The sequence below is a fragment of the Nelumbo nucifera genome, chromosome 1 (genome assembly GCF_055504915.1).
Source record: "Nelumbo nucifera cultivar China Antique chromosome 1, China Antique-T2T, whole genome shotgun sequence".
NCBI classification, from domain to species: domain Eukaryota; kingdom Viridiplantae; phylum Streptophyta; class Magnoliopsida; order Proteales; family Nelumbonaceae; genus Nelumbo; species Nelumbo nucifera.
The window spans coordinates 104,388,341-104,407,382 of NC_142649.1; the positions used below are offsets into that span (position 1 = coordinate 104,388,341).

Below are 19,042 nucleotides of genomic sequence, written 5' to 3' on the forward strand. Positions count from 1 at the left end.
GTTAACTAACGGTTTTCTATATTGGTTAACCAAAACCGAACTGATACTTTTGATTTTTTTAAAACACTAAACTGACCAATTCAGTTAACCGATTTTTTAGTTTGGTTTCGATCGATTTTTCGGTTGGTTCGCTTTTTCAGTTTTTTTTGCTCACCCCTAATCAATACACCTCTTATTCCTATTCTCTATTAGGGTGTATGAATACTTGGTCCAGTCTTGTGGTGGCATATGCCTTATGCCGTATCAAATTACGTTGGAAGGGTGTTAAGAATGTGTTTATTGGCAGTAGATTCCAACTTGACTGTGAATGAGTGGACTCCGGATCTTCTGCCCTAAGAATTCAGCTCACATCCACCCATAACACACTACCTCCCTGCATTGAGAACATCTCATCTTGTACACTATGTGGGAGGATGAGATATTCCCATGTGTGACTGCATTGAGAACACCTGGTACATCTCCGCCCAACAAGAGATTGCCCCACAACGCCCCACAGCATATCCCCGTGTATTGGGAACATCTCCTCATAATAATATCAGAAATAATGAAGTCATCGGAAAATGTTCCTAATACACGGCGGAGATGTACTGTGGGGCGGAGATGTGATCTCCTTATGAACAACAGAAGATCCGGATTCCGGATTCGAATGAGTGTTACAGATGAATCCACGCTACCAACATTTTTTGAGTTCGGATTGGCTCCCTACTTCATACACACAGCATATTACAACCGCATATCGCGAACATTTCCCCATGAATGACTGAACACGGCAACCCGATATGCGGTGGGGAGCGCACTGTCGAAAGCCAATCCGGACTCACATCTATTTTGTGCGAGTCGGGGTTCTGATCTGTGGGATCAGAAAGAAAATGCAAATAAAGCCCCTCTTAGAACTGTTTGGCACCAAAGAGGAAATGTTGACATGTGGGATCAAAAGAAGAGCAATGACACGCCTCCCGTTCACCAAGTTCCTTATTAACGTTAGCAACGCCAATCACACCTGCTCCCAGTCTTCTCCCCTTCCAGCTAAATCTTTTTGCTTCTTCCGAAACGTTTCCTCTCTTCCCGCGGTAATATTTTCTCCTTACTTTCTTTGATTTCTTTCTGAACTTTTTGTAAAGGAGCTAACTCGTTAACTAACTAATGTAACTACCATGCTACCTTCTTGAATTTTAATCTTTCACACCCGATACAGGGGTTTTGGGGCTCGCGTTCTAGCTCTGCAACTCGTGATTCCTTTTGGCGGTTCGGTGAAGTGAGAGGAATGGCGAGCATGGTCGTTTCATCTCTCCAGAACTTGCAGAATCCGGACTCCCTGTCTTATCTAACCCAGAAAGAGGCTGCGGAGATTGACGAGATTCTCATGGGTCCTCTTGGGTTTAGCGTCGATCAGTTGATGGTCAGTGAATATGTTGAATTTTTTACTTTTATTGTTTCAAAAATGCGCCCGACCACCTTTCAAATCCTGGGTAGGCTTTAGGATATCTTCGTAATTGTTTTATCGTACCGAGTTCGTTTCTTTCTATGGTAATTGCAGGAATTGGCTGGGTTGAGTGTTGCAACATCAATAGCAGAGGTAGGTGTCTTTATGTTTTTGGTCTGTGGGTCTTCTCATATTTGTGTTTGAATGTTCATACTTGCATATCTCTGCTGGTAGATGGTAGGCGCATTCCCCCTTGATCAATAGCCTTCACTTGCATAAGCTGGTGTCAACTTTTAATATTTATGGTTCGTATTATATTATGGATTAATGATGTCTGATATGGTCATCAATTATGGTGCTATAATGATTCAATGCCATGGTCAATTACATTGTGTATGCTATTTTTTTATCAGTAACAGCTCAGTAATAAATAAGAAGAACAGAGTATACCCCAAAGAAAAGATAAATAAATGAAAAAAAAAGAGGAAGGACATGAAAAAAGAGCTAGCTCCATCCCACTACTCTTCCCCAGAATACATCAAGCCCCAAAAGAGTATAAATGGGCCTTCCCCAATAAAATTCTGTTCTAGTAACATCTTCCCTGACAAGTGAGTCTGCTAGAGAGTTACACCTCTATGCATGTTATTTATTGAATACAGCTATTTCAACTGTCGTGCCTTTTATGCCACATTTCCAATCATTTTATGATCATTATTGACATGGCAGTGCAAGTGTAGCATTTTGCTGGATTAAGAAGAGTTAACTCATTTAAAGAGTTATGCCACTTCTTTAGCTTAATTTGATGATAAGTCTCTTCATCTAGTGCTGCCCTACTTGCTTAGGAGGATCCCAACTATCATTTATCAACTTCTGTAATTTAGTATGGGGTAATCATATTCTTCATTAGGAAAGGGGAGAAACCGTTGGAGATAGCACTAACAGAGAGCAAGACAGGAGAATCATTAAGGCTGGTCTTTGAAATCTCTCTCTCTCTCTCAACCAAGACAGGAGAATCATTAATTCAAATTTCTTTCTTTCATAAATTTAACAAAGTCTCTCATGCTATGCATGTAAACATTTTTTTTTTTTGAAAAAGATGGTAACTTTATTAATGAAATAGAGGGTACATAAGAAGATTTCTTTAACAAACAGTATTAGAATGGGTTCTTAGACCAAAATTGAAATGCACTATAAATACTTAACTCAGCCTTAATCTCAGCCACTCAAATCCAGTCCCATCATTGTTCTTTATCAAAAGCCGTGTTTTCTGTCAAAGTATAAGTTCTTTGGAGCAAATGGTTTGGCATTCATGTTTGTATTCTATTGGCTAAAGGTTTTTATGTCAACTTTCAAGCTGACATAATCCTCCACCTTTATCTAGTCTTGGAATGCATTATAAATGTGTTATAAAGAGGACTATTACCTAATAGGTCCCAACTATCCAGGGTCTTGGGAGAGGTGAAGGGTTATAAACCTAACTTATGGCATTTTATGCACGGAGTGGCTGTTTACAGATTTGAAACTGTATTCTCATGTTTGTCAGACCAAGATTTTACCATTGCACCAATGCCCTACTATAAATCTGTTCTACTTGATAAAATTAATATAATGAATTATATTTTTTTTAATTGTTGTGTTGTTTGCATTCATAAGACTTAAAAAAAAATCTTAACAGGGCTAAGAAGCCATTTGATAATGGCTGATATAGCAGAGTTGAATGACTTATTGCTTTGTCTCTTAGTGGATAAAATAGTAATATAATACAATATTAATGGCATAATAATCAACTTAACTGGAAATTCAGCCATTAAGGAGCTCACAATATCCTTATTTACTAAATAGCAAAGCAATAAACCATTCAGTTCAGCCAATTCATCCATTGCCCTAAGTTTTGTGGCAATCCAGTAGCCAGATTTGGAGTTAGTTGTTCTCAAGTAATCCTATGTTAGTAGTTGTGAGCATTCCTTTGGACTTAGTTTCTTTCAACCCTTTGAACTGTAGAAGGACCAATTTTGGATTAAGGCTGCATCTTCATCTTTATCATTATGTTACTCATAGAGTTTTGTTATTTCATCACTTGCATATCTGGAATGCCATATTGAGCTTATATTCCAACTGCCTACTAATGCTCTTGATGAAGTTAGTTTCAGAAACTCAACATTATGTGCCCTTTTAACTCATGCATATCTCATGTTGAAAGCATTTCTGGTTTCTAGTAATAACTGTTTCTCCTTTGCTGTATGATTGCTAACTTGATAATCATCAAATCTATTATTTGAGTTGTATTTTTCTATTAAGCTTGTCAACCTATGGTGTTTACCCTTAATGGAAAGATACAGTTGGTGAGTTGACTACATATGTGTTAAGTCCTTAAGTTTGCTGGACTAGGAGTAGGTTATTAAGATACTCCCAGACACAACTTAAAAAAAATAATAATAAAGAAGAAAAAGGGCTTTCTTATAAGCCCAGTCAGTCCTATTGGTGGGTTGAAACATTTTAATAATGAAAGGGGCCTGCTGTCTAGTTTAGTGAACAACAAGCCTCAAATTAATTGGGCTTGTTTGTAATAAGCATTTAATGGGCTTGCAGTAGAGCCCATTTAATGGAACAACAGGCCTTGAAAGAATAAATCCATTTTAACTAATTTCTTGTGAGGTGTCCCACTTATTTATAAGGGGATGCCACTTGTCCTATTCTAACAAGATAGCTATTTTCCCTCCTTTAACCACTTGAAGTGGGGGACACATGTCACCCTAGGAAGAAGGATTTATTTTCCTTCTTTTAACCACTTGAAGTGGGGGGACACATGTCACCCTAGGGGAGAGAGTTATTTTCCCTCATCTAACCATTTTAAGTGGGGGGACACATGTCATCCTAGGGGAGAGAGTTTTCTTCTCCCTCCTTAACCCACTTTAAGTGGGGGGACACTTGTCACCTTAGGAAGGAAGAGTTTTATTTTCCCTCCTTAACCCATTTTAAGTGGAGTGACACTTGACACTCTAAGAAGAGAGGAGTGGGAAGTTACTTAACTACCTCTCTCCTCTAATATAAACCCCTCTCCTACAAAGAGAAGGGGCTAATGCCATTTTGTTGGCTAATTCTATTCAATTGATAGAATTTACAGCAACAAGAGACAAACCAAAGGAGAAAGAAGAGAAGATTGTGGTGTGGAAGAAAAGGGAGAAGAGGAGAAAGAAGAAGGTAGGGATTGAAGTATTCCTCCTCCACCTCTTCATTATGATACTCCTACAACTTCCTCTATTAGACTTATGTCTTTCCTTATACTCTTTTCACACACTTTCCTCCTTTGTTGTTATTATTTCCTTTTTTTTTTCTTCTCCTTGTCTCATTTTAATCATATGTGAGGGAGACAACCATTTACAGCCTTGTTCATGAAACTTGGCTGATTATGGTTCCTCACAACCTATTAACCTATGTGTGAGGGGAAAAACCATCTACAACCTTGTTCATGAAACTTGGTTGATTATGATTCCTCATACCATGATAAATGGACATAACCACAATTTAAAGGCCATTTGCAACCTTATTGATGAAATATGACTATTTATGATACCTATTTACTTGTTATGTATAAAAGTTTGTTTATTTATTTGCTAGTTTTCTCTTAAACAAAGAGGGAATATATACCAGAATTTTCAAAAGAAAATTCTGTAGAAAAATGATACTTAGTTTAGTCTATTCATTTGTACTTCTGAATCAAAATCAAAAGGTTTTCTCTACCCCTAGCAGAGATGTAACTAAGGGAATACCTACGTGATTTCCTGAATGGGGTTTACCCAAATAACAAAAAAGCTCAGTTATTAGTCTAATTGGGTGAATTATGTTATGTGAGAAATTATACTAAAAAAAATTTCCACTAACAATATGTGACATAATTTCTCTGTCCTCTTTTTTTTATCTCTCATCTAGTGGTTAAATTTAGTTTTAGATTATCATTAATTGTCTTTCTAAATTACATTATAATGTGGGATGCTAAATTTTGGTTTCAAGTTTTGTTATGCTTTATTGCAAGTGGATTTATTATCTTCGCAGGTCTACAAATCAAGTGACTACAGTCGTGTTCTTGCCATTTGCGGTCCAGGAAACAATGGTGGTGATGGCCTGGTAGCTGCTCGCCACCTACATCACTTTGGATATAAACCATCTGTTTGCTATCCAAAGCGTACTTCAAAGGCACTTTATACTGGTCTGGTTACTCAGGTATACCCTAGAAGCAAATTAAGTTCTTTCTGAAGTATAAATTCATGTTCTTTGTCCATAAATTTTTATTACATTTCTTTATTTGGCAGCTTGAATCATTGTATATCCCCTTCTTATCTGTGGATGACTTGCCAGTGGACTTGTCAAATGACTTTGACATTCTTGTGGATGCAATGTTTGGATTCTCATTTCATGGTAATAGATCATTCTTTTTATATCTGGATAGTTCCTTGCAATGATGCATGTTGAGTGGCTCGATTTTATTTTAGTTTGTTTTTATTTAGTTAGGAAGTTGTTGGGCCTAGGCCCATTAGTTTATATTTTTTAAAGTTGTGATTGTTCAGTTTTAGTAGCCGCCCTACTAAGGGCATCCTTGTAATATCTCATCTTTAAGTTAATTATAAATATAATGAGAGGTAGGCGACTAGGGTTAACTTTCTCACAATCCTAGTTGACCTCCTACTCTTTTCTTCTTCTCCTCCCTTCTCTACTGCTGAAATCTTCACCTCCCCCCTCTTTCTCTCACAAGAAGCTTGACTGAATAAGCAAATAGTGATTTCTACTTGGTATCAGAGCAGGCCGAAGGTTCTTGAAGTTGTTCTCTCATGCAACCCTAGATCGGCCGACGACATGGTGATTTAAGAGGCTGATCGAAGCTCTCAGGTAAGCCCAGTTTTTGGATTTTCTTGATGGATCTTTGTGCCCTGTAGCTAGTCTAGGGTTTCTCATCAGAATCAGGAAAAACTGGAGAAAGGGGAAGAGTCTTGTTTTTGTTGGACTCTTCAATTTTGACCTAGGAAATGGTGCCCTAATTTTTTAGGGTTCCTTGGAGTTTTTTGTAAGGGGCGGTTCAAGTTCTGCTTGGTTTGGAGGCTTCTAGAGAGGGCGACTGCCTCTTTCCTCTCTTTTCTCATCCCATAGAAAAGGAATCTTTTGTGGAAAGAAAGTCTAGGACACCAAGAAAGTGTTGTTGGTTCCAAAAGGTGTTTTGTTTGATCTTGCTGCAAATTTTAGTTATTTTCTTTACCTTTTTTGAGAAGCATGGAGGGCCACAGAGTTGAAAATAAGCCCGAGAGTGAAATGGAACCAGTGGGAGGAGGTGCTGGAGACCCCTTTGGGGGTGGGACCATTACTACAATTAGGTTGGATGGTGCAAATTACTTGGAATGGCCACAATCTGCAAAGATGGCCATTGGTGCTCGTGGGAAATTAGGGTACATCACTGGTGAAGAGGTGAAACCCGAAACTAGCAACTCCCGGTGGGTGCAGGAGAATTATATGGTGATGACTTGGTTGTGTAATTCCATGTTGCCACATATAAGTAAAAATTTTTTATAGGCAAATACGGCTAAGGAGATACGGGATGGGGTTGCAGAAACCTATTCACAGAGGGAGAATGTTGCTAGGGCTTATCAACTGAGAAATCAGATTATTGCTACAAGGCAGGGAGATAGATCTGTTGCAGCCTATTTTTCGGTCCTTAAAACCCTGTGGCAGGAGATTGACCATTTAGAGACATTTGCTTGGGAAACCACTAAGGATGCATCTACCTATCAGAAACATCTAAAGAAGTATAGGGTGTTTGAATTCTTTGCTGGCCTTAATCCTAAGTATGATATTGCACGACAACATCTTTCCAGGGACAGTGTCACTCTCTCCCAAGCATATGCCTTTGTGTCAGGGGAGGAGTGCAGGAGGGATGTGATGATGAAAAACCTCATTTCTGATCAGTCTGCCATGGTAAGTGTTGTGAAACCTAAACAAAGTGGCAGTGAAATCAAGAAAGAAGACAAAAGAGATCTGATCTGTGACTACTGTAAGAAGCCTAAACATACAAGAGATACTTGCTAGAAGCTTCACCCACATCTTGTGCCGACTAGATTGAAGAATAAGAAGGGAAATGCACACATGGCAGTTACTAGTGACACTTCGGCCCCTCCTACTACAGCTGCTCTGGAGTCTGTTGCAGCTGCTGCAATAAGGGCCGAACTTGAGAGGTATGGGCTACTTCTGAACCAACGGGATACAGCCAGTTCCAATTCAGCCGCAAGAGGACAGTAAGGTACAGGTGGCACTGGTGGAGTCCATTCTACCTTCTTTGCTCACACAGATAATTCACACGCCACTGCACATTATGTTTCCACTTCAGGTAAGGAGGGACCTCCTTGGATTATAGATTTTGGAGCCTCAGAGCACATGACTTATAGCTTCACTATTTTTTCTTCTTACCAACTCTATTCTGGCAGAGACAGGGTCTCCACAGCTGATGGATCCCATGTTCCTATTGCTGGGAAGGGATCTGTCAAGATTAGTGATTCTATTTGTCTACCCTCTGTCCTTCATGTTCCCAGATTGAGTACTAATTTGTTATCTGTTAGTAGTTTGACTAAAAACCTAAACTGCTCAATAATTTTTTCTCCTGGACGTTGTATTTTGCAGGATTTGGATTCAAAGATGACGATTGGGAGTGGTCGTGAAGTGAATGGAATCTACCTCCTGGATGTACTTCCTCCTCATCAGAGTCATCATGTCAGCAGGGATAGTGAGTCAGGATCTGTGAGTCAAATTATTCTTTGGCATAATCATTTGGGTCATTTACCTTTTTCTTCTTTGAGTTCTTTGTTCTCAAAACTTTTTGAGTCTGTTAGTCTGTTGAGTCTGGAGTGTGAAGGTTGTCAACTTGGAAAGCATTGTAGACATTCATTTAAACTTAGTAATAAAAGATGTTCTTCTTCCTTTGATGTTATTCATTCGGATGTGTGGGGCCCTTACCATGTTCCTTCTATGGGAGGCTATCGCTATTTTCTCTTATTTGTGGATGATTTCTCTCGATACTCTTAGATTTACCTGATGAAATACCACAATGAGGTACCATCCTTGGTGAGGCAATTTCATCAGATGGTACTAACACAGTTTGGAACAATGATAAAGGTGTTCAGATCTGACAATGCCAGGGAATATTTTGAAAGACATCTTGCCTCATATCTGTTAGAATATGGTGTTGTCCATCAGAGCAGTTGCCCCTACAGTCCACAGCAGAATGGTGTTGCAGAAAGGAAGAACAGACACATTGTTGAGACTGCAAGAAGCATGATGATCACATCTACAGTTCCAGTTCATTTTTGGGGTGATGCAGTTCTCACAGCAGTATATCTGATTAACAGGGTGCCCTCTCGTATACTTGGATTCAGCACTCCATTCAGTCTTCTTTTTCCTTAGGGGGAGATGTTTCGTATTCCTCTCAGGGTGTTTGGGTGTGTCTGCTTTGCACATATCCTTGGTTCTCACCGCTCGAAGCTTGATCCCAAGGCAACTTCCTTGGATATGCAGAGAATCAGAAAGGGTATTGCTGCTATGATCCAGTCTCTGGGAGCCGATATGTTACCATGGATGTCACCTTTTTTGAATCCACGTACTTCTTCTCAAAGAATCCTTCTCAGGGGGAGTGTTTTGGGGAAGTAAGTCAGCAATCTATTCCTCTCCTAGTTCCAATCCCTATGCTTGACCACCACCCTGTGGCACCTACCTTGCCACCTCCTTTGCATTCTGTTTCTCAGCATTACTCACGACAGAGACTTCACAAAGCGGTTGATTCCACTACAGCAGAACTCACACCACTTTCTGTCAATCCCTTGGAGACTCCAGATTCGGCTGACATGGATTCAAGTATTCCTCTTAGTCCCGCTACTATTTCAATTCCCATTGATCCTACTAACTCTGTTTCAGATAACCTTGGTCTTCCTATTGCTCTCAGAAAAGGGAAGAGAAAGTGTACTGCTCATTGTATTTCACAGTATTATCCTACAGTGGACTTTCTCCTTCCTATCGTGCTTTTCTCTCCTCTCTTGATTCAGTGTCTATACCCAAGGGTGTTAATGAGGCTCTCTCCAAACCTGAGTGGAAGACAACTATGCAGGAAGAGATGGAAGCTTTGATTAAGAATCAGACATGGAACATTGTGGACCTACCAGAAGGCAAGGAGACAGTTGGATGCAGATGGGTTTACACAGTAAAATATAAGGCAGATGGAAGTATAGAAAAATGTACAAGGCAAGACTTGTTGCAAAATGGTACACACAGACCTATGGCATTGATTACTTAGAGACCTTTGCGCCAATTGCAAAGATGACCTCCATTCGGATACTTCTTTCTCTTGCGGCATCATACTCTTGGCCCTTGTTTCAACTGGATGTGAAGAATGCTTTCCTAAATGGGGACCTGCAAGAAGAAGTGTATATGGATCTTCCTGTTGGTTTTTACAATGATACTGAAAAGGGAATGGTATGCAAGCTTAAGAAGTCACTCTATGGCTTGAAACAATCTCCCAGAGCATGGTTTGACAGATTCAGAAAGGCCTTGATTGCTTTTGGATACACTCAGACTCAATCCGATCACACTTTGTTTGTGAAGCGTAGGGGATCTTTGGTGTCAGTTCTAATTGTTTATGTGAATGATATTGTTGTCACTGGGAATGATACGAGTGAGATTGATAGTCTGAAAAGGAACCTACATAAGGAATTTGAAATTAAGGATCTTGGAGAACTGAGGTACTTCTTAGGCATTGAAGTTGCAAGATCGAAACATGGAATTTTTATCTCTCAAAGGAAGTATGTCTTGGACCTCCTTCAAGAGACAGGGAAGCTTGGAACAAAGGCAATCAACACCCCTATTGATCAGAAACATAAAATCAATGCATCAGAAGGTGAACCAATAAAGGGCATTGGGAAATATCAGAGACTTGTGGGTCGACTGCTATACTTGTGTATGACAAGACCAGACATCTCCTATGCAGTGAGTGTAGTAAGTCAATACATGCATGCTCCACGAGTCCAACATTGGGAGGCAGTTGACAGGATTCTTGCTTATCTGAAGGGACACCCGGGCAGAGGCATATTGTTCACTGATCATGGACAGTTGAAACTAGAGGCTTATACAGATGCAGATTGGGTAGGATGCCTTGATGACAGGAGATCAACTTCAGGAGTGTGCACCCTAGTTGGGGGTAACCTAGTCTCATGAAAGAGTAAGAAACAAACAGTGGTGGCAAGATCAAGTGCTGAAGCCGAATACAGGGCCATGACACATGGAGTTTCGGAACTTTTCTGGATCCGGTCTCTGTTAGAAGAAATTGGTGTACAGGCAGAAGAACCCATGATGCTATACTGTGATAACCAGGCAGCAATTAATATTGCCCATAACCCAGTCCAGCATGATCGAACTAAGCACATTGAAGTGGATAGACATTTTATCAGAGAAAGGGTAACTTCTAGAGAAGTTTGTCTTCCATACATTGCTTCTGATCTGCAGTTTGCCGATGTTCTCACAAAAGGTGTTGCAAAGAACAAGCTGGAGCATGATCTATGCAAGTTGGGAATGTGTGACATTTACTCCCAACTTGAGGGGGAGTGTTGAGTGGCCCGGATTTATTTTAGTTTGTTTTTATTTAGTTAGGAAGTTGTTGGGCCTAGGCCCATTAGTTTATATTTTTTAAAGTTGTGACTGTTCAGTTTTAGTAGCCGCCCTACTAAGGGCATCCTTGTAATATCTCATCTTTAAGTTAATTAAAAATATAATGAGAGGTAGGCGGCTAAGGTTAACTTTCTCACAATCCTAGTTGACCTCCTACTCTTTTCTTCTTCTCCTTCCTTCTCTACTGCTGAAATCTTCACCTCCCCCCTCTTTCTCTCACAAGAAGCTTGACTGAATCAGCAAATAGTGATTTCTACTATGCATACATACATACATACATACATACATATAGTTAGGATTTTATTTATTATTGTTTTCTTATGCCTATGCCTCTTCGTATACATGTACCTCTTATGGATTTAGTTGTTAAATGTTTGCACATACTGGTGCTACGTTTTAAAGTTTTAGCCTTCTAGCTCCTTGTAATTAAGAGTCTTTCATGAGGAGTGAGTCCTTTCTGTTGATCTTATCTCTCAACTTCTTTCCAGTGCACACAACCTAGAACCTTGAAATCAACATTGCATTTAGTACAAAATTCAAGGAAGTAAAAAATGTAACAGACAGAAAAAATGAAGAGTAAATTGTCACTTCTGTAAATTTCTTTTATTATGTTACCTGCCTTACAAGTTAAGATTTTCTACAATATTCCACCTATATCTTCTCATCTTCTCTATTTTTTTATCTGTAATTTCTATTTTTCCTCCCAAATCACCATTGTAGCTTCTTCTAATTTGGTGAGGTGCAGCACTTGCCCTTCTCTTTCAGAATACTCTATGTGATTGTTTGGGTGTGCTTATTAGATAAATAAGTGCTTATGAATGTTTGGTGAAAAAGTGCTTCTTTCAAATATGGATAGTGTAGGTATTTTGAAAGTTGCATGGCAAGCCAAGATGGGCCAGAAACGCAATAAGCACTTTTTCAAAAAACACTTGAAAAATAGGCAAAATTTTGAGCTTAGTCAAAGCAGTCTTATTTCCTGCAAAAGCACTTATTCGGGCTTATTTCCCAAACACATATACGTGCTTATTGGTGTGGTCCTGGCTTAAATTCAATGCCTTTTTTCCAATAAGTGCTTAAAAATAAGCACTCCTGAACAGGGACTACATCAATCTGCTCCCATCTTGATTGGGTCCTATGAGAATTGGCTTAAATTTGTTTGGGTTAGTTTTAGTTAGTTATGAAAGATAGAATGCCATACACTTCTTATGGATTCAAATTTTTTGTATGAGGTTGTGGAGGAACAGTAATTATGATATCCTGGGATAACGTTATCAGTTTACTATCATGGTTAAGACAGGAAAAAATCCATAGTCTTATCCATATATAGCATCTAATTGCAATGTTCTGAAATACTTAAGGTACACCAAGGCCACCTTTTGATGACCTAATACAGAGGCTGCTTAGCTTGCAAAGTCATGATCAGACACGCCAGAGATCGCCTGTTATTGTATCTGTAGATATTCCCTCTGGGTGGCATGTGGAAGAAGGAGACGTTAGTGGAGAAGGCATCAAACCTGACATGCTGGTTTGTGTCTGATATAACTTAACTATCTACCCTACTATGCCGCATTTTAACAGATTGCAAATATCTTTTGTAGGGTATTGTCAATCCATCTTGAGTTCATTACTGTTTTTAATTTTGGTACTTGTCAGGTTTCATTGACAGCTCCAAAACTGTGTGCCAAGAAGTTTTGTGGTTGCCACCACTTTCTAGGTGGCAGATTTGTTCCACCATCAATTGCAGATAAGTATAAGCTTTGCCTTCCACCATATCCTGGTACTTCTATGTGTGTCCGGATTGGGAAACTTCCTTCAATTGACATATCATCTCTAAGAGAGAACTATATATCTCCTGCATTTCTGGAGGATCATGTTGAGCCTGACCCTATAGATCAGGTATGCATTTGCACAAATAGTGCAGTTAATCTTTTGTCCAAATTTCTGATTCTTTAATATATGTAGCAAATTGCAGATTTAGGTTATTCAAGAAGCAACAGCTTGTTATTGTGTTGAATGCCGTGGTTCAGTAATGTTTAGGACACATTTTCGGGTTTTTTCATAATTGAGTGCAAAGTCCCATTCCTTTGGAAAAAGTTACATCAATAGTTTTTTTCTTGCAGTTCCAAAAATGGTTTGGTGATGCAGTGGCAGCTGGCTTGCGGGAGCCAAATGCTATGGCCTTGTCAACTGCCAACAAAGATGGAAAACTGTATATCTCCTCCCATTTGTTCTCTGTCACTCTTTGGTAGCTACAGTTTGTAGCTTTTATTGATTTTCCTTACGCCTCTCTGATATACTTTTAGGCTATTTTTGGATTGAGGTGGAAATGGAAAATACAGAGGAAAGGGATTCAACTTTCAAGAGTCTAAGTCCTTCCACGTTTTGCTGTTTGGCTCCTGAAATAGCACAAAGTGGAATACAGGAAATGTGGATCTTTTTCCTGTGTTTTCTACTCCTTTGGTGGATTCCAGGGTGCTTGCAGGGCTAGTCATTTATAGAATCCACTGAAAGTGTGTATTTCTCCCTCATTTTTCCACTTTGCCCTAAATCCAATTACAGCCTTAATTATTAAATTGAGCTATGTGCTCCTATATTTTGTGAAATTTGTTAAATAGTGTCATGCCATTTATTTTTCCATGATATCTACATCTCTCATCCTGTATTGTGCAGTTCATCGCGAATGGTATTGCTAAAAGGAGTTGATAAAGAAGGTTTTGTCTGGTTAGTACTGGTTTACAAGACTGCAGCTACTCTGGTGTGTTTAATAATAATTTTCGATTCATGTTGCACAATTTTATTAAATATATTTGTTTATCCACAATAAAGAGCCACTGGAAGTGCTTGGAATGTAATGTAATTTTTGAAGATTGCTGCTTTTTTCTCATATTACTGCTGCTTTTATTTTTTTCTTCTTTTTTTCCTTTCTGTTTTCTTAGGTATACCAATTATGGAAGCCGGAAAGCACGTGAACTTTCTGAAAACCCCCGTGCATCACTTCTTTTCTATTGGGATGGTCTTAACCGCCAGGTAAGTCATAATAGGCACAACTCATAACTACTTGAATCTTAACATCACAAAGAGCACTTGATTTAGGTTGTTTAATAAATTTGTACTTGGGGAAATTGAGGGGAAATTGAAACCCATACAGATTGAAATAATCTCAGTTTCTGTTCATAGTTGTCAAGGCATCAAGGCAATTCTGGGTGACAGATGGGTCCTAGTTAACACCTAGGCGACAAGAATTTCATAACATAAAATATTAAAATTTGCCTAGTTCCCTAGTTTTATATACCATTCAACATGCATATTAATCGAAAAATAGCAATGCTCTTTATTAAGAACATTAAATTTCCTCTAAAAACATGGAAAATCATCATATCTAGGACAATGGTGTCTCAAATATATTAATTTCAGTACTTTTAAAAGTAATACTAATATAATAATTATTTAATAGAGCAATTTCATATCAAATTAGCAACTAAAGAAAGCCACGATTTTATATGATAAAATTTAAGATAGAGGGTAAGCAAAAGAGAAAAAAAAACAAGGGTGTGGTAATATGAATGATATTACAATAAGGTGCCTGCCTTGTCATTTTTGTTGCCTAGGTGATGTACCGACCGAGGGCTCCTAGTCACCTAGGTGATGCCTTGACAACTATGCTTCTTTTTTCATTCATTATTTGTAATATTGCCACCAAGGTGCTGTTGTTTGATGTGGTGGTAAAAATTTTGGGCTGACTATCATGAACCTTGGGAGGAGGGTTGTCAGGTCCGATAGCAGCCATAAATTTTGCATGAACACAGAGATGGGAATCAAAATCCAATGCATGTCTTGGAGTCTGATTCAGCAATATGAAAAAGCAAGGACTTGCAAACAGGTCTAGAGAAAAGTATAAGCTATTAAGATGGCCCTTTTTTGTAATTAGGAACATGAACTTGTTGCAGTCACATTTGTACTATTTGTAATTAGGAACATGAACTTTCTGCAGTCACATTTAAAGACTGGGCCCTAGTGTAAAGGACGAAATGCCTTCTGCCTGAAATCAATGAAGAAAGATGGGAAAAGAGAGGTTGTAATCTAGCCTAAACAGTCTAATCACATCAATTAGTCACTTGTATATATGTCTATGACCTTAGTTTTGTCCGCTTTACTGTGGGATTTAACTAGGGGTGCAACTCAGGTTGGCCTAAGTTAGCATTGTACACTGCTTTGGGCTTGGGCCTTTGGGCCATGTCCATTCAAGTTTTGACAAAAGCTCAACCCAAGCCTGCAAAATTGCACCCTTGGCCAAAATCATGGGCAAAACCGCTTCATGGTGGATTTATAAAAAATGGATATTAGTTTCTTAATCTCTTTGATTGGGAACAGAAAATTTAGTTCCATGAGAGTTTGATGGACAAGTTTCTATTCTCTTTTAGATGTCAAAGTGGAGCACACCACTTAACTCTAAACAAGGAGCAAATCAATCTGATATGTAGGTTCATACATTTGACCTGTAAAAGGAGTTTATTGAAAACTGGGTTTCAATGGGATGGAGATGCTCCTTTAAGATAGTGAGATGTTTGGGAGGCTTGTAAATCTCTTTATCTCCTCTGGGGTTGACATGGTACATATGTATCAAATGGGTGGAAAGAATGGATGGAAAAACATCAATTCTTTGAGTGGAACTTGGCTGTAACTCGTAGCAGGGGGCTGCTCCTAGCCTTGTGCAGTTGGGTTTGATGTTGTGGCCATTCGCAGTGGTTGCCCTGCTCAACCTGTTGTGTTTATAATACGCATGATGTATTTACCTAGGAAACCTGCAAGGCTATTTCAGTCGTTTGCTTGTGATCTACCAACTCCATCCTCTAGTTTAAATTTATGAGATAGTGAGATGTTTGGGAGGCTTGTAAATCTCTTTATCTCCTCTGGGGTTGACATGGTACATATGTATCAAATGGGTGGAAAGAATGGATGGAAAAACATCAATTCTTTGAGTGGAACTTGGCTGTAACTCGTAGCAGGGGGCTGCTCCTAGCCTTGTGCAGTTGGGTTTGATGTTGTGGCCATTCGCAGTGGTTGCCCTGCTCAACCTGTTGTGTTTATAATACGCATGATGTATTTACCTAGGAAACCTGCAAGGCTATTTCAGTCGTTTGCTTGTGATCTACCAACTCCATCCTCTAGTTTAAATTTATGATGTAGGACAGGGCCTCTGAACATGCATGTGGTAGTTTATAAACAATCGTTCTGGATGGAATTGATTTTAACATATTCATTATTTATAGGTGAGGGTGGAAGGACCTGTTCAGAAAGTTTCTGATGAGGAATCTGAGAATTATTTTCACAGTCGTCCTCGTGGAAGTCAGATTGGGGCAATAGTTAGCAAGCAGGTCTGTTTTCCTAGTTTCTTTTACATCATCTCATAATAATCATAATCATTGATTCTTTTCACAAAAAATCTATAAAACATTTTCATTTTTTATTTCTTTAATGATCAATTCCAGCTGTTTTGCTTTTCTTCAGAGTACTGTAGTTCCTGGGAGGCATGTTCTTCACCAAGAATACGAAGAACTGGAAGCCAAATTTTCTGATGGGTCAGTTTATTCAGTGACTAATTTTCAGTTAGCCTGAGACACATTTTGATCTTTAGCTTTTGTAGTATATATTTCTTTCTTTCTTTCAATATTCTCTTATTAAATTGGAGTTCTCTCTTGAATCATCCCTAACTAAAACTTTTATAATCATCTCTCTGTACTATGGATTAGTATGGTTTGCTCCAACAATTTGCTTAATTCTAAGTTCCCCTTAATCCAAACGAGAGTTCAGAACTCTCTCTTTAATGAGTTGCCGTGATTATGCTCTATTGAGAGTGAAAATACTGCCCACTGGCCCCGCTCAACTAAGCAAAGCTTTACCCCAACTGATTGGGCTTGGATACATGAAGCTTATTTTTTCATTGACTTTGTCATGGGCGTTTTCCTTTTCCTTTGGAAAATAAAGTGAATAAATTATACATAAGGTGTATTTTCTTAATGATTAAAATACACGAGGGCTGAGGCTATTTGCTTATCTGCCAAAATTCCAGCATCTGATGAATATATGGTCTCTCCTGGCAATGTGAAAAAAGTATTCCAATCTGATTGTCATCTATCTTAAAAAACAAAACCAGAGAGCCCTAGGGAGACAAAATAAGGAGAGGCTCAGAAAACAAAACCAGACAGACATACTGCATGCCATCTATCTCAGAAACCCCTACCAGAAATTCGTTGTAATTTTTTCCCTCTTTTCGTGGGGGTGAGGGGATGGAAGATGTTGTGGATACTTCTGAACTTTTATGGTGAACTGCTTCCATTTCATTTGGCATGCAGTTGTCTTAAACTGTCTTGTATCTTGCCAATCTAATCCATCGGAATAATAGTGGTGCTACTGCATTTTTATCAGCTTCTGGATTCCATGGGAAGAAAATTGTATATTACATTATGGTTCTGTTTATGTTGTCCAATCATTATGTAATGTATCATATATTATTGTGTATGGTGGCTCACCATAATGTACTTTGCAGTTTTATTATAAGGTGAAGTCCTGTTTGATTCATCTTTGACAGGTTTTACCATTTTTTAATTCTGAAATGAAACTTTTATTTAGGAACTTGAGCACAACTCATTACTTTATATCATTTATTTTGTGCCTACTTCACTAGTTGTGATTCCAAAAATGATGGGATACTGAGCAGAATCTCTCTTTCTGGTGAATATGCAGAAGCTTGATTCCCAAACCCAAGCACTGGGGAGGATACAGGCTCAAACCAGAGGTCGTTGAGTTCTGGCAAGGCCAACAATCCCGCCTACATGATAGGTAGGTCATTCTCATCTCTCTTGAAAATTGTTTGCTGATTGGTCTTAATTAATTGATGTAATCATGTAATTAGTAATGAAACTTTTCCTTGTTGGCAGGCTACAATACTCTCTCAAGGAGGTTGATGGAAAACAGATATGGAAAATTGAACGATTGGCCCCATGACTAGTATTTTCAGCATCTTCTTTATAATTATCATTTTAATCCATTAAAATTCAAGTATTTTCCTTCCGAATAACTTGCGAGTGGATAAAATTCAATGATGCAATTGCCGCACTTAGGGTGGTAAAGTACAAGTGGCGATTTGATTGGGTTGCGATAACAAATTAACAATTGCTATAGCACAATTTAACATTCTTATCGTAACAAGTATCGGTGCAAATTTAGACATGTTAACAATCTGATTGTTGGGCAGAGCGGGATGATCTTGGGACTCCGGATCCCCTGCCCACGTCTACCCACAACACACTAACCCTGGGCATTAGGAACTATCTTCCCATGCATAATACTATGTAGGAGGATGAGATGTTCTGTGTGGCTGTGATGATATGTATGAATACATGGGCAGAGTTATTGGGCAGGAGATCCGGACTCTGATCTTGGTTTAATGACTAACCAGAGGTAGGCCCACGTTCGTCAACCCAGGCCCAGTTTAAGCCTAATCCAACAAAATTTTGGTTGGGCTCTGGTTCAGGTTGGGTCAGGCCAAACTTAGTCTGGCACGGACAAGTTAGATAAGTTTGAAAGAACTTATGAGCATAAATTTATAGTCATCTTTTATTGAATTTGAAAATATGTAAAAATTCATTGCTGAGCATACATGTATACACAGATTTATAATATGAGAAAGGAAAGATTTTCTTATATAAATTTAATTATTTAACGCACATGTATGTATTTGTTTGGTGAGCTCTGGTTGGACCTGTACAAGTTGCATTCCTATTAGGCTATTATGCATACACTCCCCACTTGGTCTGATTTGGTAAGGATGCATTTGGTAGAGGTGTAAATACAAAAATCCATCGGTGTAAATCCAGAACCGTCAAATGTGTCAGTGTAAAAGACAAACCGGCCGAATGCATCTTTTAC

The 19,042-nt window shown here is 38.7% G+C and overlaps 1 protein-coding gene across 1 annotated transcript; it reads left to right on the forward strand.

Annotated features, from left to right (window-relative positions):
• Positions 1-899: 899 nt before the first annotated feature.
• On the forward strand, positions 900-18,322 carry LOC104608614 (pyridoxin (pyrodoxamine) 5'-phosphate oxidase). The gene is made up of 14 exons (XM_010274652.3): positions 900-1,070; positions 1,196-1,399; positions 1,538-1,576; positions 5,477-5,644; positions 5,734-5,839; positions 12,472-12,638; positions 12,767-13,009; positions 13,234-13,322; positions 13,784-13,834; positions 14,050-14,140; positions 16,384-16,488; positions 16,622-16,692; positions 17,858-17,953; positions 18,052-18,322. Exons 1-14 carry the CDS (start codon positions 915-917, stop codon positions 18,116-18,118), a joined length of 1,653 nt encoding a protein of 550 aa, XP_010272954.1. The 5' UTR covers positions 900-914; the 3' UTR covers positions 18,119-18,322.
• Positions 18,323-19,042: the final 720 nt, after the last annotated feature.